At 42.7% G+C, this 24,391-nt stretch overlaps 1 protein-coding gene across 1 annotated transcript in view; it reads left to right on the top strand.

Annotated features, from left to right (window-relative positions):
* Positions 1-24,391, top strand: part of DERA (deoxyribose-phosphate aldolase) — a 110,235-nt gene that overhangs the window by 7,872 nt on the left and 77,972 nt on the right. The window contains exons 2-4 of the mRNA XM_049783701.1: positions 16,620-16,717; positions 19,669-19,810; positions 21,936-22,031. Coding sequence (XP_049639658.1) covers positions 16,620-16,717; positions 19,669-19,810; positions 21,936-22,031 — 336 coding nt within the window. The remainder of the gene's footprint in view (positions 1-16,619; positions 16,718-19,668; positions 19,811-21,935; positions 22,032-24,391) is intronic.

Genomic DNA, 24,391 nt, shown 5'->3' with positions numbered 1-24,391 from the left:
TGTGAGTGTAACATTCATGTATACTACTTGGGGCCTTTATTAATAATAAATTGAATCCTCAACAACAACAACAACAACAACAACAACAACAACAAAAAGAAATAGCTCCTGGCAGGCACAGGGGACCATATGGGACACTGGGATTGGAACCAACCACCTTTGGTCCTGGATCGGCTGTTTGCAAGGCAAACGCCGCTGTGCTATCTCTCCAGGCTTGAAATTACTATTTTTTAAAAAACATTTTTATTCAGGGGCCAGAGCGATAGCACAGCGGTATGGCTTTTACCTTGCATGCGACTGACCTAGGACAGCCTGGGTTTGATCCCGGCATCCCATATGTTCCCTCGAGCCAGCAGCAATTTCTGAGCTCATAGCCAGGAGTAATCCCTGAGTGTCACTGGGTTTGCCCTCCCCGCCCCCCCCCAAAAAAAACCCTTTTTATTCAAAGTTACTTTGTATAAAGAATTAAGCCAGGACTCTGTGCTCAGCAGTAACTCCTGCTAGTGATGCTGAGGATCAAAATTGAGTAAACCATGAGCAAAGGAGCATGATAACCCTTGTATTATCTCTCCAGCTCCATTATATACCAATTTTGGGCGGTATGTCAAATCGGACTTACCTGGGGGCACCATGTAGTGTTGGAGACTGAATGGAACTCAAAGTAGCATTTCAGTGCATTGAAATATCTTCCTGGCCATACACATTTTTTTCTAATTTATTAATTTATTTCCTGTGTTAAGACCATATCCACAGTGGTCTAGGTGCCATTTGGTACCGGGAATCGAGGGAATTTAACTGAATTCTCTGCTTGCAAGGCAAATATCTTAGTCCTGTTCTCTCTCTCCAACTCCCTATGCAGTTTTTCATTTTGGGGTTCTTAAGGCTACTTTCCACTGTACTCAGGGCTTACATCTGGCTCTACATTCAGTGACTAATCCTGGCTGTGTTCAGGGGACCATAGATGGTGTCAGTGATCAAAACCAACAAAGCAAACAGACTTATGTGAGGTACCAACTGCTGCTGCTGCTCCTGGGACTTGATCTCTGTAGCTCTAGTGAATGGGGCCTGTTCTCTGCTCACCTGCATCCCAGGGTCACTAAGCCACAGAACCATGAGGGTCATCATGGGCTAGGAAGATGGTGGCAGAGAAATTCAGCTCTTGGGAAGATGCAGAGGAAGTCACAGTTGGGGGAGTCATCTTTGCAGAGAAATGGACCACAAAGCACCTTCTACCTGTGCTTAAGTTAAAAAGTCAGTGTTCTAGATTTCTCATGTAATCTCATTCTTTGGGAATGGCGAAGAGGAATATTTGAGTGGAGAAAGAAGAAAAATAAAAACCTAGATTTCACTCTCTGAGAATCAATCGAAGTGTTCAGTACATGTTTAGACTTTAAATGGGGCATGCTTTGATGAGGGCTAACTTTGCTGGTGCCTTGCAAGTCTTTACCTCATTGTCTGCAGGAGTGATGTTTATTTGGTCTTTTATTATTCTTAAATGGTTCTAGTATACAGAAAAGTTTCATAACCATTTGGGTTTGTTGCATCATTAAATAATGAAAAGTCCTGCGTGGTACAAAACCCAATTTTTTTGTTGTTTGTTTTTACAACTTCTGAGCCCTGTGGATTTTAATTGTGAGGAAAGCCAGAAATGTGCAGAGCCCCTGGGAAGCTTCTGTGGGAGAGAAAGCCTCATAAATGAGATGGGAGCAAGAGCCCTCAAGGATGTGATTCAAACATGTCACTAGAAATTGTTTAAGTGGAGAGCTCTGGCCCTTTTAAAACACAGTCTGTCGCTTGAGGATTGGGTCACCTTGAAATGTGTTCATCTTTGAGTTAAAGGCATAAAAAAGGCACTTTGAACTAGCACCGTTAACTTTGGTGTGTTGTGTTATGTGTGTGTGTGTGTGTTTTGTGTGTGTGTGTGTGCATGGCAGTCCCTCTCCTCAGCCTGCTGAAACCGAAATGCTCAGTTCCCTGGAAACCAAAGTGGTTGCAGGAGAAGAATAAATGTTTCATCTCAGCTCCAGCAAACTCTACAGATATTTTAAATGTTGAGGCTCTTGGCTGCTGCTTCTGGCTCTCTTTGTACTGGGCCTTCCTCCCCTGAAGCAAAGTCAGAGATAAGAGCTGCCTTGGTAATTACTGCCTGAAAGGGGCCACTTACCCAGGACCTTAGGTCTTTGGGACCTGGTTAATGATGTCAGGATGGTGGGCTTGACATCATTAACTCACTGATGTGTAAACACAGTAACTGGTCAGAATGCCCAGATTCAGTGTATTTAGAATCTACATTCAGGATCCTTTGCAATCACACTACCGCCAGTGTGTGTGTGCATGTGTGTTTTCATCCACATGTCAAATGTCTAGCATTACTTGTGGCAGGGGATGGGATGCTGGGGATCAAATCCAGGTGGATCGTGTACAAGGCAAGTATCCTATTTCTCTGGTCCTAACCTTTTTTGTGATGTCATCCCAGTGTGTAATGTTTGACGGTGAACTGTGAATTTGTTGTTCTTACTGTTTAGAGAGAATGCTTATGTTTGAATAAACATTAAAAAAAGCTTCAAACACTGTTTTCTAGGGAAATAGTGGTGTCCAGGTATATAAAACCATTTAAGAAAAAAGTCTCAATTTCAAAGCAGTTAGCTGTTTTAGCACCAGTACAATATCTTCTCTCATGCCCTGCCTATAGGCTCCAGGTAGTCACTTTTCCTGATGGGGATTAGTGCCCTGTCTGAGGTCAGATTTGTGTTTAGTCAGGGGCTCAAGTTCCATCAGGGAGATGGATTTTCTCTAGTACACAGAGAAAATACTAAATATTTTAGACCATTTTTCCAAAGAACAAAGGATTGGAGAGAAAGAGTTCAGCAGACCAAGCACATGCTTGGCATCAGGAGACCCAAGTTCTATCCCTGGCACCACATGGTCCCCAGTCACTTGCTGGGAGTGAGCACTGTGAAAATGGCTCCCCTGTACAAATAAATAAGAAACCTAGAATATATTGTAGTCTTGGATCTCCCTGGCCAGTTTCTTTGCTCTGTGTTAGCCTTAGAGGAAAGAAGGCCTTTGAAGAAACTTCCCTTGGGAGGGCAAATAGTCAGGAAGCCCAGTGTGATCATTAAGTGGCTCAGCTCCCAGTTTCCTGAGGCACTGGTCAGCAACTAATTCCTTCACTCTTAGATGACCATTGAAGGGTGGAGGTGAGGTTGGGGCAAAAATTGAGTGTCTTCAGTGAAGAAAGATTCCATGGGTCTGGTTCAGAGCAGGAAACAACTCACTTCTACTTGCACCTGAGAACTCTGTTTTGACTGCAGAATTCCACTATAAGGAGATAGGTTTGATTTCCAACATCCCATAGGGTTTCTCAGATCCCTGACAGAAGTGATTCCTGAGTGCCAATCCTAGAGTAAGTCCTGAGCACTGCTGGGTATAGTCCCAAAGCAAAAAAAAAAAAAAAAATCCCAGGAGTTCCACTGTGAACACACACATCATGCAGGGCATGGGACATAACCCTCAGCAAGTCCAGGCATAGCCAGAGACTGGTGCTATTAACACTGAAGGATCTCAGAAAAGGCACATTTTCTTAACTGAGGAAGTTAACTTGAGGAAAGGTTAAGTGCTTTGGGTGCTTGATAGTCCTCACTCTGTAGTAATGGTAGTATTTTCCCTCTCAGGGGGCTAGAGAACCCTCCCCTGCAGTGCTAGGAGGTCACTAGGGCTTCCCCAGCAGTGCTCAGATTTTCATGTAGTGCCATGATTAAAGCTGTGGCCCCATGCAGCAACCCATATGCTCCAGCCCATTCAGCTGTCATGCTCTCAGTTGTCTATTTGTTTTGTGATGTAGGGCTTGATTCCAAGACCTCAAATGTAGGAAATTTTATATACTTTTCCCTCTGAACCATATTCCCAGCTGGAGAGCAGCTGCACCTTGTGGTGCTTGGTGTGCCACCTGATTTCTCCTGGTGGAACTGGGACCTTGTAGTGTGAGGGAGAGGGTCAAACCCAGGTCTCTTGCATGCAGGCCTGTTTTTATCCCACTGATCTGTCTTTCAAGGGCCCCTGGTTTTTGTGTGGCCACACCCCACTGTGCTCAGATAGAGGATCAATCCTTTATTAATCCTTTGTGGTGCTCAGAGAACCTTTTGGGATGCCAGATCAAAACTGGGTTGATTTCATACAAGGCAAGTGCCCTACCCACTGTCCTATCTCTCAGGCCTGCTCCAGAGTAGTTACATTTTTAGGCCACCTTGACGCTATGTCTCCTGCTACATGATCTTCTGGGAATTTGCATTTGGCTATGTATGTTGAAGCAGTTAGGTGGAGTGTAGGTCTGGGCCCTAAGTTGTTTGGTCCTAGCTCAGCGTACAGCAAGCCAGGATATCAGTGTTACCTTACAAGGTAGGCCACTCTGCTGGGGAACGTTGGGGATATTGGGGCAAGGCCATCATGGGGGTAGAACATGAATGAAAATACATGCTTTAATAAATCTTTGGGCCTCCTCCTTGATTTTGCTCAAACTTGAAACTTCTCAAAAAGAATGAAGCTGGGGTCGGAGAAATAGCATGTTGGTAAGGCATTTGCCTTTCATGCAGAAGGTTGGTGGTTTGAATCCCGGCATCCCATATGGTCCCCTGAGCCTGCCAGGAACAATTTCAGAGCATAGAGCCAGGAGTAACCCCTGAGCGCTGCTGGGTGTGACCCAAAAACCAAAAACCAAAAAAAAAAAAGAAAAAAGAATGAAGCTTATATGGAAAAAAAATAGCAATAAATAGATGTATAGCACAGATCCATCACCTCTGAGAGTCTTAGTTCTGGACTTTACTGAGGCCTTGTTCATTACCAGGCCATGGAACTGTAGAAATGTTGCCTGTGCTCCAAGGTCACACTTTTCCTCCAAGATCACAACTTTCCTCACTTCTGTGCCATCCAGGGCAATCTTGGCCTTGGTAACATAGACATAGACAGTAAGAGATTGGTGTTTTAGTACTCAGACCCAATCCATGGCACTAAACTGCTTTGCGCCTGAAAACCATGGTCTCTCTATAGAATTAGGTTTGTTTGTTTTCTCTTTTGTTTTTTTTTTTGGGGGGGTCATACCCACCAGTCTAAAAGATTACTCCTGGCTGTTGCTCAGGGATCACTTCCTGGTAGGGGTCATGATATCAGGGATTGAACTTGGGTCAGCTGCATGCAAAGTGGCGCCCTACTTAAAATTTCTTTTCCCCATTCCTCACATTCCGTGTATGAGCAGTTGCTAATTATCCCTCCTAATTGGAAATCAAAATAAAGGTAGGTCAGAAGTCTATAATTTCTGAGTATCATTTTAATTAATAGTTTTTAAATTTGCTCCTCATTATTCTTCTTAGAGGGATTTAAAGCTGGAAACTACAGTGATATCCCAGAGGCTAGTATAGATGCTTGTATGTGGGAGGCCCAATCAGTTCTCTGAGCATCTCTTAGTGTGTCTTTCCCCCCCCCCCCCACATACACATAAGTAGTAGCACATTGGGAGTAATACTACCACCACCCCCAGCTCTGGTTGGGTATGACCTCAAACCCAAACCAAACAATCTTGTTTTGAACTTCAACTCTTCATTGCTGAGCAATGAGCTCCCAGGACTACAGCATATGCCTAGTAAGGACTGGTCCCAGATTTGATTCCTGGCATCAAGGCTGACATTCTTTTATTTTATTTTATTGTTTGTTTTTGGGTCACACCTGACAGTACTCAGGGGTTACTCCTGGCTCTACACTCAGAAATCTCTCCTGGCAGGCTCAGGTGACCATATTGGATGCACGGATTTTAACCACCATCCTTCTGCATGCAAGGCAAACGCCTTACCTCCATGCTATTCTCTGGCCCCAAGACTGACATTCTGAGTACCTCTTAGAGTAGCCCAGGTGGTCCCCCGGAGTCTTTGAGGAGGCCCTCCCAAATGATGGTGAACTGGAATTAAGTTCTTTTGTTTGGAAAGGGAGTTGTGGTTTGCACACAACAGTAATTAGTGTTCAGGGGACCAGGTAGCACCAGTTAGACATTTTCCACATGCAGAGCACATGTTCTAGCCTTGTGAGCCATCTCCCCAGTCTTTTCCACTCCTGCATCTGCATTTGGAGAGGTGCAAGGAGCAGTGAGAACAGGAAAAGGTTGGGGAAAGATATGGGGACTGGAAAGATGGTACAGCAGATGAGCCTTCCAGAAGACCAACCAGATCTTTTCCTTAGCACCCCAAATGATCCTCTTGAGCTCAGAACCATGAGTGATCCCTGGACACAGTGCTGAGTCAGCCCCGATTACAGGTTTTTCCATTCAGAAGTTTTTTGTTTTGTTTTGTTTCGTTTCTGTGGGTGTCTCTCCCTGTGTTTCAGACACTCAAAAATTCACTCTCACCCTTCTGAAGATGGTGATGGTGATGGTGTAAAGGGCCTGTGCCCAGCAAAGTTAACTGGACTAATGCCGAGGGACAACACACATGGTACAGCTGGAAAGAGTTGGCTGCAAGGAATAGTGGAGGGTGGGAGCCTTGTTCTCTCCATGAAATCTGGATATTTTGACTTCTCTCCACACAGATTTCTTCCCTCAACCCTCTAGAAGACTTAATGGCCCCGGTCTACAGCTATTAAATCCCTCTCCACAGGCAAGAGAGGAGAGAAGGCACAAACTTTTTCTTTGAAAATTAAACCGGAACCAGCTTTGAGACAGTTGTTTTAGTCTTAGGGGCAGCACAGCTTTTGGGGTCACTAAACTCCACAGAGCTGGTGCAGATTCTGTTATCTGAGGTACACCAGTAGGGGGCGTGCTTCCAACAGGAAGATACCTACCGTATTTTCCGGTATATCAGGTGACCCCCTAATTTTACAGTTAAAACATAGGCTTAGGCCTATATTTGCTGTATAAGACAGAATGTTTCTGTGCTGCAACTGTATCATCCACAGTGAGCCAATCACAACAAGCAAAGGTCCAAAGGTTATACTGTAATAGACGTACTCTCTGACTATGGCCAATCTGAGCAGGCTTTTGACAATGTAGATTCGGGTCCAGAATATTGTCTAATTTGCATGCATAAAAAGCCTGCTTGGATTGGCTGAGTTAGAGAGGCACCTGGCAGTGATTGGTGCAGGATCGAGTTGGAAAATTCGTTTTCTGGCAATATTCAGACAATTTTTGTTTAGCGGCATATTGAAACATTTTTCGGGATATACTCGGTGTATAAGACGACCCTTGATTTTCGGTTGACTTATTTTCTTTGTTTCAGAAGTTGTCATATACCCTGGAAAATATGGTAGTTGTCACTAACTCAGACTTCTGAGTTGGTGAATTGGCACTATAGTGAACCTCTTATTTATTTTTGGTTTGGGAACTGCTTCTGATTGTGCTCAGGGATCACTTTTGGGGACCATTTGTGGTTCTGGGGATCCAACTTTGGTCAGTCACAAGCAAGACAAGCTCCTTACCCTGCTATCTTATGGGTCTGCTGCCTAAAGAACCAGGGACTAACTTTATGTATAGCAACCTGAATAAATTATTGCAATTGTTGTTAAATTAATGTAGTATGAACTTGTACCTTAAAACAGTAGGAAAATTCTGTTTACCTTCTTGTCTTAAAACCTGGTGCTGTCCAGGGAGTCCTAGGTACTCTGACGAGGTTCCTGCTTCGTGCACCTAAAATAAGAATGAAAGAGGAAAAAAGGAAATAGAAGAAGAGAAGAGACAGCTCGCTTAATCCGATAGCCCCCAAAGTTGGGGCGCCAGGTTATACTAGAAATACGATTCACAAATAGACTAGCCAGCAGGGAGCTTTTGGTGGGCTTTGGTACCGAAATACCTTTGTGAGTGAAGAGAATCTAAAGCTGAATTTCTGTACAAGAAAAGGAACAAAATTCAAATAAAGAGAAAATGTAATGTCACAGAATTATAGCCAATAATCCACGTAAAGGGTCAATAATTGACTTCTCTGAATGGGCCTTTTGGCAAATAATTCTTGGTAGGAAAAATTAGACACTGCACCAGGAAGTCAAAAAGCCACGTCTGGTACATGCCCCCCCTAAGCGGGGATTAACAATAGATCCCGTGTGTGTGTGTGTGTGTGTGTGTGTGTGTGTGTGTGTGTGTGTGTGTGTGTGTGTGAAATGGGCAGATTATAATGAGCAGATTTAAATTTTGGAGTATTATATACATTTGTAAGCAGAGATGGTTGCCTGCTAATCAAATGGGGCTGTTTTTGTTTTATATCTTTTCTGAGGCCACACCAAGGCTGTTTTCAGGCTAATCCTAGCTCTGTAGGGGTTGCTCCTGGTGGTGCTCAGGGGGCTGTGTGGTGTGGGTGGTCTTGGCCTCCCCCAACATGCACAGCCTGTGCTCAGCCCTTGGACCCACTTCTCCCGCCTTTCCTAGAACTGCATTTTGAAGAGAAATCAAGAGACTTCCCTCAGAATCCATATGACTTTTGAGCTTTCTTAGACATGTAGTAAAGGAGGACTTGGGAGTGTGGTGGAGAAGTCCTTAGAATGGTCATGAGTGGGCATTCCATGTGTTCTGATAGCTGCTCTGAGCAGGACTTTACCCTCCTCCCCATGGACAGACATAGTGCAGAACTCTAATCACAAAGCAGAAGTTGAATGCTGTGAAAAGAGGATTTACTGACCATGGAGGTCAGCTGCAGTTTCAACAGAGACTGGAATGTTTAGGCATGGAACCCAGCCCTGTGCTCAGCACTTGTTTATTTGATTTTATTTTTTGGAGGCCATTCCTCATGATACTTAGGGAATATTCCTGCCTCTGCACTCAGAAGTTACACCTGGAGGTGCTCAGGAGACTACATGGGATGCTGGAGATGGAACCTAAGTCACCTACTCACCCTTGGGCAAGGCAGATGCTCCACTTCTGTACTATCGCTTGGGGCCCCGTGCATAGCACCTATAGAGTCACTGAGTTTTCTTCATATGCGAATACAATGGAAGAAATGACCTATCGGTTCTCTCCCCACATAAAGGTGCATCAGGGCCGGATTGATAGCACACTGTAGGGCCTTTGACTTGCAGCCAACCCAGATAAAGGTGCATCAATTTTACTTCCCATTTTTCTAAAATTATATATTATGACAGTTATTTTTATCAATTTTTTTTGGGGGGGCCATACTAGCAGTGCTTGGGTTTGGTGTTCAGAGAGCAACCCTGGCGGTACTTGGGGAGTATATGCACTGCCAGGGATTGAAATGGACTTGACTGCATGCTTGTCACTCTGGCCCATTGATCAGTTTCTTTTTTTTTTAAGTAAAATATTTTAATTTGAGGAAATTTACTTAGAAATCTGAGGGAGTGGTGGAAAAGAGATAAATATTCAAGAGAGAACATGAGCTTCTTCAGAATGGAAAAAGTGATCAGTATTTTTAAAATTTCTTAATAGTCAGACAACTGGAATGAAGATTTCACATGATAGATTTCTTAGGTGCTTCCCTGTGGTGATTTTAGGTGAATAGTCATAGACCAGTGCTCATGCAGTAACATTTGAGAATAAAAGTATTTTATGGCAAAAAAATAAACCTTGGTTTAAAAGTGCAAATGTATACTATTAAAAGCAAAAGTATAGAGTTGTACTTCTGGCCATTTAAAAATATGTAATTTTCACTATTTACATATATTTTGAAATATTGGGGAAAGATAAACTCATAAACATCAGCAAATGAATTAACACAATATTAAAAAAAATTTTGGCTTTTGGGTTCCACCCCATGGTGGTGCTCAGGGGTTACTCTTGGCTCTGCGCTCAAAAATCACTCCTGGTAGGCATGGAGGACCATATGGGATGCCAGGATTCAAACTACTTCTGTCCTGGGTCAGCTTCGTGCAAGGCTAACGCCCTACCACTGTGCTATCTTTCCGGCCCCAAAATCAAATATTTAAAATATATTACCTCATTATTTAGGAGGTAAACATGAAAGTTGGTGTTACTGGGATAGGCCATAGATAACCTTAAATTCATGGGTCAAATACAAAGATGGCCAAATGGAGTCTATTCTTGAGTGAGATCTCTATAGGATGTTGAGTGGTTAGTCATGAGGGGCAGCAGTGATGGGGTTTCAGGAAGAGTTTGGATGGGTCCTCAATAACCTTGAGTCCCAATCATTTCCAGAGCTTAACATTCTTATGTGAATTTATCCATAGGCTTAACAAACTTGTATGTGCAGTGATTTGTTCTTGCAAATTTTTTTTTTTTTTTTTTTGCTTTAAGGACCATAACTGGTGATGCTCAGGGGTTTCTCCTGGCTATGCACTCAGAAATCACTCCTGGCTTGGGGGACCATATGGGACACTGGGGGATTGAACTGCAGTCCATCCTAGGTTAGCACGTGCAAGACAAAAGCCCTACTACTTGTGCCACTGCTCTGGTCCCTGTTCTTGCTAATTTTTTAATTGTAGTAGCCTTTGTTTACATAACACATTTTTGGCATACAGACTTTGTGATGTCGGCATATATTCTATTACACTCACCACCAACTTAATATATGTTTACAAGATAGATGTTGTCCCTACTTTGTAAATGAGCCTCATCCAGCTTATTTCCATTCAGTCAAAATCACTGTTGTTTTTTTGTCCTATTTCCTAGACTTGAAAAACTGATCCTGAATATTCACCATGGCAAGATTAGTTGGTACAAGTCTCTTTTGGTACATTCAGATCTTTGCAGACTCTTAGCTCAGATGGTAGCACAGCATCTAGCACTGGGTGCAACTTTCTGAGGAAAGTTTTCTATTGGTTCATACCATGAATTCAGGAAATAACAGGGCATGTGGGGACTTTGGCTAGTTCCAGTGTTGACAGATGCATCATTGATTCTGACCTGGAGTAGAAAGTGTTAAATCAGCTTCTCTTAACTCCTAGAACCATGATTAGATCTCAGAGGATTGACTTGGATCTTTGCTGTTCAGGGGACCAAAGTTTTCTAGCCTCCTGAAGCATTGCTCTAAGACCTAATGCTTCTGTCTCCAGAGGCAGTGGTCTGGACTCTGAAGAACTGTCCTCAGAAGTTTCCCCACAGGCCAGAGAATTAGAAAGCCAGACGTGGAAGTCTCAGTGTGGCTGAGTAAGTGATCATTTGGGTCATGATGTCTTTTCATGAGTCTAATAATATATCACAATGAATTTTTCTCATAGGCATAAAGGTTAAAGCAAGATACAAGGTTTCCTCCCTTTAGAATTGGTTGGCCTTGCTGTGTCAGAACTGCCACGGAGGAGTGATGGACATTCAGAGAAACACAAGGAAACAGCAGGAAGGCCATCCAGTGGGTCTGCAGGGAAGTAGTGACCTGTGTCCACTGAGATTTCTGCAGGAGAACCATCATCATCTCAGTGGATTGGGAGCATGTTGGTGACTGTCAGAGACCTAAAGGCCCCCTGAAGCCATGTTAGAAGGTTGGGATTTTTGTCAGGGCTGCTTTTCAAAACAGAATCAACACCATTGCCCAAAGGCTCCATCCTTAGAATCCTTCCCTCCCTGTCAAAGAAGTCTATGGTGCTCATGAGACTCCATGCCTGGGAATTGCTTCTCCTGGGTTGGAGCTGCTGAAAGGTCCTCAAATAAAATATTAAAATTTGTGAAGGCCAAACAGGTCCTTTCTTTTCCCCAGATCCCATCATGGAGAAAAGGGTTATTTGATGAAATGAAAGAAGAGAAAATTAAGTGCTAATAAAACTAGAGACATTTATGTAATTCATTACTGTGGGAGGTCACAGAGGCAAATACTGTGGCAGTTTTAATCCTGGGCTAGAGCATTTTATGACCACTGAGGACATTTTTTCAGCAGTGGAGCCTGGGGATAATTGTGACCCACCCTCTTGTGGATAGTGTGTGGGGACCTCTGGTTCCTGTTGTCATGGAGGCATCTAAGCTTTGATGGGCAATCAACAGAGGGTAAATTTGGAAGGTTGCTTTCCCCAGATGTCCCTTTCCTGTTTTAGCCTCTACTTTCCTAAGTTGGAAGACATGTAGGGAAGAGAGGGGCGGGGGAGAGAGAGACAGACACATATACAGAAAGAGAGTCAGAGAGAGGAGAGAGAGAGAGAGAGAGAGAGAGAGAGAGAGAGAGAGAGAGACAGAGAGACAGACAGACAGACAGACAGTCATTTTTCAGTGAGAAGTGATTGTGGTGCAAAGTGCTACTCATGCAAGATGAAGATGTTCTGGACATCAAAACCATATGGAATGCTGGAAATCTGCAGAGAGATTTGATTCTGAATATTCCCGGCATGCACACATACATGCGGTAAAAGGGTCAATGTTTGAGATGCTCTCAATTAGCTTGATTGTGCCAGTTATTTCACACTGTCTACATATATCAAACATCCCATTATAGGGGAGCCAGGGAGAGAGTACAGCCCCCAGGGTCATTTGCTTTGCACAGCTGTTTTGAGACCTGGAACTGCATATTGATCACCACCAGAAGAGATCCCTGAACAGAGAGCATCACCACTTGTGCACCCCCAATCCCAATCCTGTTGTATACCTTAGATCTAGATGTGTCTTGCATGTCGCCTGCTTCATCTTCTGAAGAAGCCTTGGTTGGCCCTGGTGACTTGCCATGTGGAGTGTCTTTGTTTCTCTTTACTACTTCTCAGAAAAGTGTCTCTTTAAATCCAAACTGAACCTTGGTTTGAGTCTGGGTTGAGCAGGCCAGCTAGGAATGAGCTTTCCGGGCCAGACAAGTTGTTTAGGTCAGACATAGAACAGAAAGAGTAGAGTGGGCCATGAACGGAAGAGGAGCGGGCTGGAAAATCCTGGCGTGCTCCCAGTAACCAGTGTTTGGGACAGGGAGAAGAGATGATTGGAAGAGCTCCTAGCAAGTGTCAGATACATGAGGGACCAACTCTCAGCCTCAACATGGGGGTCCCTCTTCTGTCAGCAGCTGACTTGGCAAGATTGCATTTCATACCTGCTGCATTTCAATCATTTATTTTTCCCTCTCCCTCCAACAGTCTTTGCTGTGAACCCAAATCACCCATTTTAGTAGCAAAGAAAAAGAAGCTCCTCTTCTTCTCCCCTTTGAGGATAGGGGGTTCTTATGTTGTGTGTCTGTCTGATTTCAGGCTTGTGGGCTCTGCCTGGAACCCAATCAGTCTTCTAGCGGGGACAAAAGACAGATTTCACTTGCCTGACACTCAACTCCCATTCTTTCCATGAAGTTGGATCAGCCGACAAATAGGAAAACATATAATACCTTAGAAGAGCAGATGGACTTGAAATGATAGAAATCTGTTTGGCTAAATAACTTTGACTAACAAAACTATGCAATATGTACACTGAAACTTTGTTCCATTTTCATTTATATCTAAATAAGTTATTATTAATTTCTCCATCTTGGAATTTCTGTACTATTACTATTGATAAGATCAACTGGATTAACAAGATGTATTGTGTGTGTGTGTGTGTAAGTGCATGTGTGATGTCTTCTTGATAGTCATACCTCACTACTCAGGGCTTTGTGCTCAGGGGTCACTCCTTCGGTACACTGGGGACCTTATTCAGTTATTTTTTATTTTATTTTTTTCTTATTCAGTTTTGGGGACTGAACCAGAGTTGGCTGATGTAAGGCAAGTGCCTTAACCTCTGTACTATATCTCCTACTGGCAGAGAATATCTTTTAGAGAAACATTCTTTCTTGGTTGTCTTTGTGGTAGGTGTGAACCCTTTGCTTTTTCTTGTATGTCATGTTACCTTAGTATGGAATCAGTTCTTTCCCCCTATCAATATCCTATCACTTTACAAACAAGTATCATACTGCTACACATTTCCAGGGAACTAATCTTTTCTACTGCCAAATCTCTAGGCCCTTCTAAGAAGATAATTCTACAAAAGCCCAAGATTGCTCAAGAGACATAGAAATTGGTTTAATTTTAGGAGATAAATGAATATATGCTCAATTTACTGTGAGGCCACCTAGGTTAAGGAGTATAGGTGGATGAAGTTGAAATGTAAGTGCAGCTGATGCTGTGTTTTTTGGTGAGTTCTCAAATGGGTAAGAGTATGATTCATAAGAGAGGAAGTTCATAAGACCATCTTAGCAGGACTCTTAGAGGCAATACAATTCTGTAGTAGAGTCTAGGCTGCCAGAGAATTAGCAAGAATTATAGCAATAGCCAACATTTTGCTCCTCCAGGAATGTTGAATGGCTTGGAAATTCTTTCCCCATTTTATTTTTTTTCCTTTTTTTTGGGGGGGGGGTCACACCCAGCAGCGCTCAGGGGTTACTCCTGGCTCTACACTGAGAAATCACTTGAGGGGACAGGCTTGGGGGACCATATGGGATGCCAGGATTTGAACCACATTTCTTCTGTATGCAAGGCAAATGCCTTACCTCCATGCTATCTCTCTGGCCCCTTTTTCCCATTTTTAAAACTTATTATTTATTTTTATTTTAAATTTTATTGAGACCATTGTGAGTTACAAATTTTTTATAATTTTATTTCAGGCATAGTATAGTGTTTAAGGAGTTTTCCACCAACAATATTGACCTCCCTCCATCAAAGTTTTCAGTCTGCATCCCAATGCCTCCTCTCTTAACCACCTGAACTACTACTGAACAGAATTTTCCCTGAAACATAAAGATTTTGGGGTAGGCTAGCCAACATGCTCAGAGCCTATGTTCAGTCTTATGAGAGTATGCTTCATGGATGGAAGTACCCTGTAACTCTTAGGCCAAGAAAATTTCCTTTCTAATTTCCCCAATGTTTACTTCACCTATGAAAAAAAATAAAATCTGGCCACACCTGCCCCCCTTTGTTTTTGTTTCTTTTAATTTTATTTATATCTTTTAGATAGGGGCTCTCACTTTTTACATAGAACCTTAGAACTTGAATCATTTTGCTCTGTCTCATATTTTTATATCTTTCTACAGATAGAGAAAAGAAAGAAAAAAAGTGGATGAAATCAAGAGGCCACGTGGTCTCAGGAGCATTGAGATAAAAAAAATAAATAAATAAAGTCAGATCTTTCTCCTTTTTCTAGCGTATGTTAGAGCTATGTTACCATATCTTTTTCTTTTCTTCATGCTATTTATGTTTTGGGGTTTGGGTGTTTTGAGGAGTACTTCTTGTGGTACTCATTGGACTGTATATAGTTCTGGGCATCAAATTGAGGTTACTGAGTGAGGCAATTGCCTTAACCCCTGTACTATCTTTCTAGCCCTATCTTGTAATTTCTGATCCAGTTTGAAAAGTTCTTTGGTTTTTTTTCTTTCATTTTTTTCTTTTTTTTTTTTTTTTTTTTTTTTATGGGAGGGCCACATCTGGTGATGCATGGGGGTTGCTTTTCTTTCTGCATTCAATGATTACTATTTATTGTGCTTGGGGATTCATATGGGGCATCAGGAATTGAATCTGGGCAGCATGAGCAAGGCATATGTGCTAGTTCTACCCTACCCATTGTACTATCTTCCTAGCCATAAACATTTTTCTCTTGAGGAAATTATGCGCTGTATTATATCAGTGTCTACTGGATGTTCATCTGATAAGTAAGGACTGGTAATTAGTGAGCTCTTGAAACCTCAACACAAGTTCACTTATGGAGTTTTATCCCTAACATCCCCAGACCTTGCCATAAGTGAGCCCTGAGCCTAGACTTAGGAGTGAGTTCTGATCACTGCTGGGTATGGCCTGAAATTTATTTAAAAAAAAGGATGTTTATAATATGAACCATCTTATCATGCCTCACAAATTGAGGGGGAAATAATGGAGGGTACCAAGACCAGACAGTTGTATGAATATTAAGTAGAAATAAAACAATGATCAGACATGCTAGACACAGAGGGGACCACTTATACTAGCAACCCAGGTGGTAAAGGTGGGGGATGTGGGATGCATGGTGGGAACAGGGGTGGAGGGAGGACAACATTGGTGGTGGGAGTGCCCCTGATTCAATATCATGATGTACCTAAAAGATTACTGTGAAAGATTTGTAATCCAATTTGGTCAAAATAAAAATTAAAAAATAAATTTTTATCAAAGAAACATAGGAAAGACTTAAAAAAAAAAAAGGAATGTTTAGAGCTGGAGGGATAGCATAACAGGTAGGGCCTTTTCCTTGCACATGGGTGACCCTGTACTGATGTGGATTTGATCCCACGCATCCCATATGGTTCCCTGAACCTGCCAGGAGCAATTTCTGAGCACGAAGCCAGGAGTAACCTGAGAGTGCTACTGGGTGTGTCCCAAAAGACAAAAAATCGGGGGAGGGATATATTAGTCTTTTAACTTTTTTGACCTGGGCACATCCGAGTAAGTCCTCGCTGTCAGAAGATAGGCATATGGCCTGATGTACATTACTCCCCCCACCCCAAACTCCTGATTTCTGGGCATATATCCCTGTAGTTTTTGCACATTCCACATGAATGTGGTTTTACATGAAATATGCCTTTTTTTCACCGGCTGCCTTCAACAAGGTTATTTGTGTGTAGTGCTCAATAAATAATAGATGGATAAATTCATTTGTTGTGCATAAAGAAGAAAACCTCAGCTCTAAAAGAACTTTGACACCAAACAGTATAGACTTCTTTCAAGAACTGGATAAAACACATCTATTCAACACAACTTCAAACTTTTAAAAGTTATTCCTCCTTTCCCTTTAGACCTGAGCTGGATCTCCAAAGTACAAGTGAATCAGCCGGCGGTGCTGAGGCGCGCCCAGCAGATCCAGGCTCGCAGGAGTTTGAAGAAGGAGTGGCAGGTAAGGGTCCTTCTGGAATGTTCTGTACATCATTTTCCATGCACGGTCTCTCCCCTCAAGGCCACGGTATTGAATTTCACTCAAGATGCATCTAAACTTAAACGATTGCAGCTGTCCATGACTTATTTTAATAATTCATATATGAAGATGATGGGTTAGAGAAAGATAACACATTTATCCAAACAAGTTAAAAATCTTATCACTCTTGAGTGGCAAAGCCGCAAATGAATTTATGGCATCTTTATTCATGAGTAAATCAAGTGGTATCTTTTTTTCAGCACATTTATTCAGTTTCTTAGACATACTTTCTCTGGTTGTCTTAAGTTTTTTATGTTAAAGCCATAACATCCAAACTCAGTGAGTCTGCTGAGAAGCCCTTCCGATCTCAGAGTCGACCTTCTCTGACCACCGTGTTTTTCTGGCTCTTAATTTTCATAAGTCATTTTTCAACATTCAAGAAATGATGTTGGAGGGAGTTCCTGTGGTCAACATCTTCCTTGGTGGGGACCGCCCACAGACGTGCTGAGCATTTCTGGCTGAAAGAAATTCAGAGCGCTTTTCACCCGGGAGGCGGGATATGGGGATGGAATTTTTAGGGTGACATTTCACATAGTTCTCATCTTTAGAAATAGTTTGATTGTAGTGCAAAAAGGGAGCGCATCCGAATGAGTCAGGGAACAGGAATATTGTTTTGAAAATGGAACGGAATTAAAGTGAAAAAAGCAACCCTCTCCTCCACCTTTTTTTTTGTTTGTTTTTAAAGCTTTATTGGTAAAGCTTTATTGAGTGATAAAGCTCTCCAAAAATTAACAAAAATTAGAGACTTTTTATAAAAACTCTTGCCAAACTGCAGGGCTGGAAGGAAATTTTTAGAGATAACCTCTTCCCTTTGAGTTCTCCCACATCTGGTGTTCTCTGGATGAGCATGGGAGAACTTAAATATGGGGAGATGATTTATTAGGGGTTTCTGTTTGTGAAATCTGCATGAGAGGAAAACAAATTTAAGCGTCCTCCCCTACATCTCTTTCTCTTCCTTTGTTTTGGGCCACACCTGGTGGTGCTCAGGGATCACTCTGAGTGTGTACTTAAGGGCCTATCTGTGATGTTGAGGATCAAACCTGGTATTGTATTTTTTTTTTTTTTTTTTGGTTTTTGGGCCACACCCGGTAACGCTCAGGAGTTACTCCTGGCTATGTGCTCAGAAGTTGCTCCTGGCTCGGGGGACCATATGGGACACCGGGGGATCGAACCGCGGTCCGTCCAAGGCTAGCGCAGGCAAGGCAGGCACCTTACCTTTAGCGCCACCGCCCGGCCCCAGGTATTGTATTTTTATTCTGGTCCCATCCCCCACATTGTTTAACCCTCTGTTAAATTTATTTTTATTTATTTATTTATTTATTTATTTATTTATTTATTTATTTATTTATTTTACAAAAGAGGGCTTTTATTGGGATTTTTTTTTAAGTTGAGAAAGATGCCATCTGCAAAAGTTGAGAGAAGGAGCAGGACATTTTCTGAGAAAAGGCTTTTCTGTGTATGTGTGTGAGAGACAGAGACAAAGAGAGTCACAGAGACAGAGAGAGCGAGAGATGCTGTGACTCGGTACAAGAGAGATTGACTAGACAAAAGATTGTTTCCATCGCTCTGCTGCAAATACCTACTTGGCACAGATGTTCATGTCCACCAGCCCCACAAGGTAGCCGTCTAACTGCTCCTTGTTGCTAGACAAATTAGAGTCCACTTGTTTGTGCAGTGGGACCCATGGACTCAGATAGGAGTGAAGAATTGCTATTTGCAGAAAAGGAAAGTTAATCCTTACCTTGGCACAGGTATTCTGGATTTGTCACCTTTCCCTCAAGAAAAGAATTCTAGAAGGAGGTGAAATAGTGATGCAAGATATAGTTTTTATTGAAACTTATTTAGAAAGCTATGAGGAGAGAGAAAGAGAAAATTTATGTTCAAGAGAGAACACAGAAGGCTTATGGAGAAAGTCCCATTGAGTGTGTGTGTGTGGGGGGGGGGGGAATTGGGATGTTGGATCACATCCAGTGATGCTCAGGGTTACTCAACTCTTCATTTAGGAACCACTCCTGGTAGGCTCAGGGGTCCACATGGGATGCTGGGGATTGACCGTGGGTTGGCTGATGCAAGACAAGTTCCTTCCCCCTATGGCTATGGTCCCATGGAAGAAGCTATTTTAACCTTTTCATTAGCCATTCTTGTTTTTTTGGGGGTGGTGGTCACATTTGGTGGCGCTCAGGGGTTACACCTGGCTCTGCACTCAGAGTCATTCCTAGCAGGCTCAGGGAACCATATGGGATGCCGGGATTTTAACTGAAATTAGTCCTGTGTTGGCCATTTGCAAGGCAAATCGCCTTACCCATGTGCTATTGCTCCGGCCCACATTGGTCATTCTTTTTTTTTTGTTTGTTTGTGTTTTGGGGTATTTTTTTTGGGGGGGGAGGCTACACCTGGTGATGCTTAGGGGTTATTCCTGACTATGTGCTCAGAAATCGCTCCTAGCAGGTTCAGGGGACCATAAGAAATGCCAGAATTTGAACTGAAATTAGTCCTGTGTTGGCCACGTGCAAGGCAAATGCCTTACCCATGTGCTATTGTTCCGGCCAACATTAGCCATTCTTTTATTTGTGTTTTTGGGTTTTTTTTGGGGGGGTGTGGCTACACCTGGTGACACTTAGGGGTTACTCCTGGCTATGTGCTCAGAAATCGCTCCTGGCAGGCTTGGGTTACTATATGGGACACCAGGGGATAGGTTAGCGCATAAAAGGCAAACTCCCTACCATTTGTGCCACCTCTCTGGCCCTATGTCAGTCATTCTTGAGTGTTTGTGATACATGTTTGAATTATGAGTTGGGAAATAATGGCTTTACTAAGTTCTATATTGGAAATGACTCTTTTGAAACTTTCTTTTTTGCTTTTCTTCAAGCCAGGCTGCTTGGCTCCTGAAAGCTGTAGCCTGTATGGATCTCACCACCCTTGGCGGAGATGATACAGCTTCCAATGTTCGAAGGCTCTGCTATAAAGCCAAGTATCCAATTCGAGAAGACCTCTTAAAAGCTCTAGATATGCAAGGTAAAGGTCATGTGGTGTCTAGTACGACGAAGTTTGATGTAATTTACATCTTTATGATATTGACTACTCAAGCTAAGAGTCAAGATTCAGTTACTAAAATGGTCGCAGCCATTGAGGTCAGTAGAATGGGACTGTGTTCAAAAACAGTCATGGAGACTCTTTTCTGAAAATCATCAGAAAAAAAGAAACATTGGCTTCTTATTTTTAGGCCATACCTTTTTGCCCCCCCCCCTTGCCATCATGGATTAAAATTGCTGGTAGAGAATTTCTGTATTTTTCTTTCCAGTTCTTTCATTTTGGAAATTTTCTGTCTAGTGACTAAAATCCTGATTGTGATTCCCTAGTCACCACGGTGAAAAAGCCGGCCTCATTACTTAATAACCACATCTCATACATAAAGGATTTTCTGTGAGTCAATGAAATGCAACTGAGAATAAAATGCAAATGGGAAATATTGCTTGCTCGGATATTAGGTTAGCTCGTTTGAAAAAAGTTGCACTCGCTATGTTTGTATACATGAAAGAAAGGACTTTTCTAAAGTTGCTCCAAGTTTCACACCTTGTCGTTTTAGCATTGGATTTCACTGGGGCTTGATCCCCTTTATAAACCAGGAGCTCTCATGTCTTCACAAGACCTTGGTCTTTGTTACTTACTGAACTAGTTTGGGGTGTCAGGTCTTTCTCAGATGGGCTGCGAGGTTGTTTCATGGTCCCCCAGTGCTGTCTATCATGAATGTGGCTAGCCATGAGCCTTGGGTCCTTGAAGATGGTGTTAGAAAACTTATAGTGTTTAGCTAATTTAAATACCTTTTCAAAAGTTTCCTTTAGTTTATTTTCAGTTGACGCTACAAACACTTTATAGCAATTGAAAGTAACTACTTTGGATGAGTTTGATACAGTTGCTTTGTTATACAGTGGCTACTTGATCTTTTTTTTTAATTTGATTTTATTCCCCCAAATAAGAGTACTTCCCTCAGATTTATTATTGCAGGTGAAACCGAGACTAGGAGTAGTTATTACATCTCATTTGATTTTTCTTCCCTGAAAAATTCACTGATTTTCCTTCTTCCATATTCCTGTTTGAATACTGTGGATTTTGATATTCATGTGAATAAAATCGTTTTCTTTGTTTTGTTTTGTTTTGTTTTTGAGTCACAGCCATTGTTGTTCAGCATTTACTCCTGTCTCTATGCTCCGGGATCCAGGGATCATCTGGAGGTTTTTCAGTTTTGGAAATTTTCTCTCTAGTGACAAATCCTGATTATGACTCTTTAGTGACCAAAATAGAACCTGGGGTTGGCTACAGGCAAAGCAAGCACCTTATTTGTTATACTGTCATTCTGGTCTCCAAAACATCTTTTTGGTGGGGGAGGAGATTGGGGCCATCACATGGTGATATTCACTCAGAATTCTTGGCAATGCTCAGAGGAGCATATAGGATGCTGGGATTGAACCTGGTTGTCTGTGGGTCAAGCCTGTGCCCTATCCACTGTACTATTTCACTAGCCCCCCAAACCATTTTTTCAAGAGATTTTCCTTTCTCCATGTATTATGCTCTTGGTTCTTCTATTGTTAGTTGCCTTTGCATATATGCATGGGTTTGTTTTTGGGCTCTCAAGTCTATTTTATGTGTTTTTTGTTTTGTTTTGGGGGCCACACCCAGGAGTGCTCAGGGCTTACTCCTGGCAGGCTCAGGGTACTAGAGAGCGTGTTGGGGATCAAATCTGAATCTGTTGCGTGCAAGGCAAGCACCTTGCCCACTGGACTACCACTTTAGCCCCTATTATTATTTTGTGTTTTTTTTCCTAGGAGTATTTACTTGGAGTCATGACCTCCAAATTTTCAAAATTCTAAGGAAATTTACTAATTGGAATTAAACAAACAGAAAAGTATTAATCTACTCTGAAAGAACAATGCCTTTCATTTTACTCTCTGGAGAAAATGAGCTGTTTTTCAGATTTCAAAGCAACGCGGAGTGTCAAAACCTTTCCGTTTCTGCAGCAGTGGGGTACGGTTTGTTTTCGCTGTCTCAGTTTGATTTCCACCGGTGCTGTAGTGTAAATAATGACTCAAAGCATAGCTTGCGCATTGACCTTCCGTGGCTGCCCGGCTTGCTTTCTTTGCAGACCTCACTACAGCTGCTGTGTGTGTGTACCCGGCCCGGGTGTGTGAGGCTGTGAAAGCGCTCAAGGCTGCAGGCTGTGCCATCCCTGTGGCGTCAGGTAAGGCTTGTTGTAGCTTTTGTTGCTGCTTTTCAACATATTTCCGTTTCTTCAGCTCCAGAGTCCAGCCGTTCTATACTGCTTTTGGATTCCATTAAATTGGCTGTATTTACTCATTTCTGGAGAAGTTAGCAGGCACTTGCTAAGGAGCAAATGTTCTTCACATGCCCAAGAGTACATAACCAAGGTCAGAGATATAGTTTACTAGGTAGGGCATTTGTTTTGCACGTAGATAACCAGGCTTCAATCCCTAGCATCCCATATGGCCCCTCAAACACCATTAGGATTAATTCCTGAGATTAAAGCCAGGAATGATTCCAGAAGTAATCCCAGAGTACTTGGTGTGCCCTTAAAAAAACAAACAAAAAACTAGCCCCTAAGAAAATTTAGTTGTGGGGCCTGGAGAGATAAGTATAGAGGGTTAATTAAGGCATTTGCCTTGCATGTGACTAACCCTGATTTGATCCCCAGAATTTTATATGCTCCACTGAGCAAGTGCTGAGCACTGCTGGGTATGGTCCAAATAAACAAACAAAAAGAAAAAGTTATGAGAAAAATTGCCTGTTTAGGAAGAACAGTCAACTAACCCAAAGCCACAGTACAGGATTATGAGGATCTGAGTGTGCTACGGAAGCCCTGAGTGGTAGAAGGTACAGTGCAGTGTACCAATCAGAAGAGAATGATTTTTCAGGGATAGGTGACAGCCAGGGATGACAGGGCCATTTCTTGAAGAAAGTGAGCACTGGGGAGGAGCCTCTACTGTAGGGAAAAGAGGGAATGGCATTTTAGACAGGGCTCCCACAGGGGCATGTTCAGGACACTGAAAGCTGTGTGCAGTCATTGGATCTGAAGGTGGGAGACGAGTGAGCACAGTCCCTGGGGCTGGCGGGGGGAGTTCTCCTGAGGGCAGCACAGCCCCTGGGGAAAGAACTCTTGGGTCTCAGGGATTCTCGAGTTTCCCTCAGGTAGGGTCTTCTCTTCAGCATTGAACACATGAACTGTGATAGTGGCCCAATGAAAGGGTGAAATGCAGTTGTGTTGCAGGCAGTCCAGGTGGGGGTTGCTGTACGAGTCCCTCAAAACCTGAGAGAGAGAGAGAGAGAGAGAGAGAGAGAGAGAGAGAGAGAGAGAGAGAGAGAGAGAGAGAGAGAGAGAGAGAGAGAGAGAGAGAGAGAGAGAGAGAAGAGAGGATCAATTTAGAGTTCTTGCTGCAGAGAGATTTGGTAGGGCCAGGCCCTAACAAGAGAATTAGATGCTTCTTCAAACAAAACAAAACTGTAGTTTAGCTATTTGCTTGCAAAAGTATTTACATATTTACTTCTCATGTACATAGTTGTTACACCACCACCAAAGTATCCATGAGACCTTCCATTACTCTCAAAGAGTATCTAATTAGTATAGTTTATGTCATGTTTGTAATAATGGTGAGAGGTTACACTCAGTGATGCTCAGGGTCCATTCCTTGCTCTGCTCAAGATTGACCCTGGCATTGCTCAAGTGACCATATGCAGAGCTGATATTGAACCTGGGCTGCTGTACATGAGGCAATGATCTTATTTATGACTTCTCCAGTTCAGGGCTTTGGTATTGGCTCTTACCTTACCACCACCAAAATGCCCAGACCCTCCACCAATGCATATGCATGCCCTTAAAAAGATATTATAGAAACATGACCTGGTTTTCAGGAAAGGATTCTATAAAGATCCTGAATGGATTTTCTTAGGGATGCAGCAGCTGAAACACACTGTAAAGCACTTATGTACAGCCTGACTCAGGTCTTCCATAGTAGCTGGCAGCTCTCCTACACTGGACCTGCATTTGCCATGAGCCTCGTCAGTCAGTCAGCTTTGCCTTTACACCATCACAACAGTTAGTGGAAGTATTGGCAGACCCAGGACACCTAGTATTAACAGGAACATCTGGATGACCCCTGGACAAGGAGGAGGAATCAATGATAAGCCCCTAAGATCTGTGAACACACAGCTCTGTATCCAGAATTTTCTTTTTTTTTTTTTTTTTGGGCCACACCCGTTTGACGCTCAGGGGTTACTCCTGGCTATGTGCTCAGAAATCGCCCCTGGCTTGGGGGGACCATATGGGACACCGGGGGATCGAACCTTGGTCCTTCCTTGGCTAGCGCTTGCAAGGCAGACACCTTACCTCCAGCGCCACCTACCCGGCCCCCAGAATTTTCTTTTTCTGGTCCTACTTCTCATGTTCTTGGTCCTCTCCGATGTTGTGAACCACCAAGGGGCCTTTGCTTTCTGCTATTTAGTCTTATCCCCATCCTTTTTTTTGCACAGCTGTTTTAATATAGGCTGTGGCAGAAATCTATTTTATAATATGGCCACAACAGCTAA

The sequence above is a fragment of the Suncus etruscus genome, chromosome 11 (genome assembly GCF_024139225.1).
Source record: "Suncus etruscus isolate mSunEtr1 chromosome 11, mSunEtr1.pri.cur, whole genome shotgun sequence".
NCBI lineage: Eukaryota > Metazoa > Chordata > Mammalia > Eulipotyphla > Soricidae > Suncus > Suncus etruscus.
The sequence above is the reverse complement of the archived record's forward strand: the minus strand, read 5'-3'. Positions and strand labels throughout refer to the sequence as shown.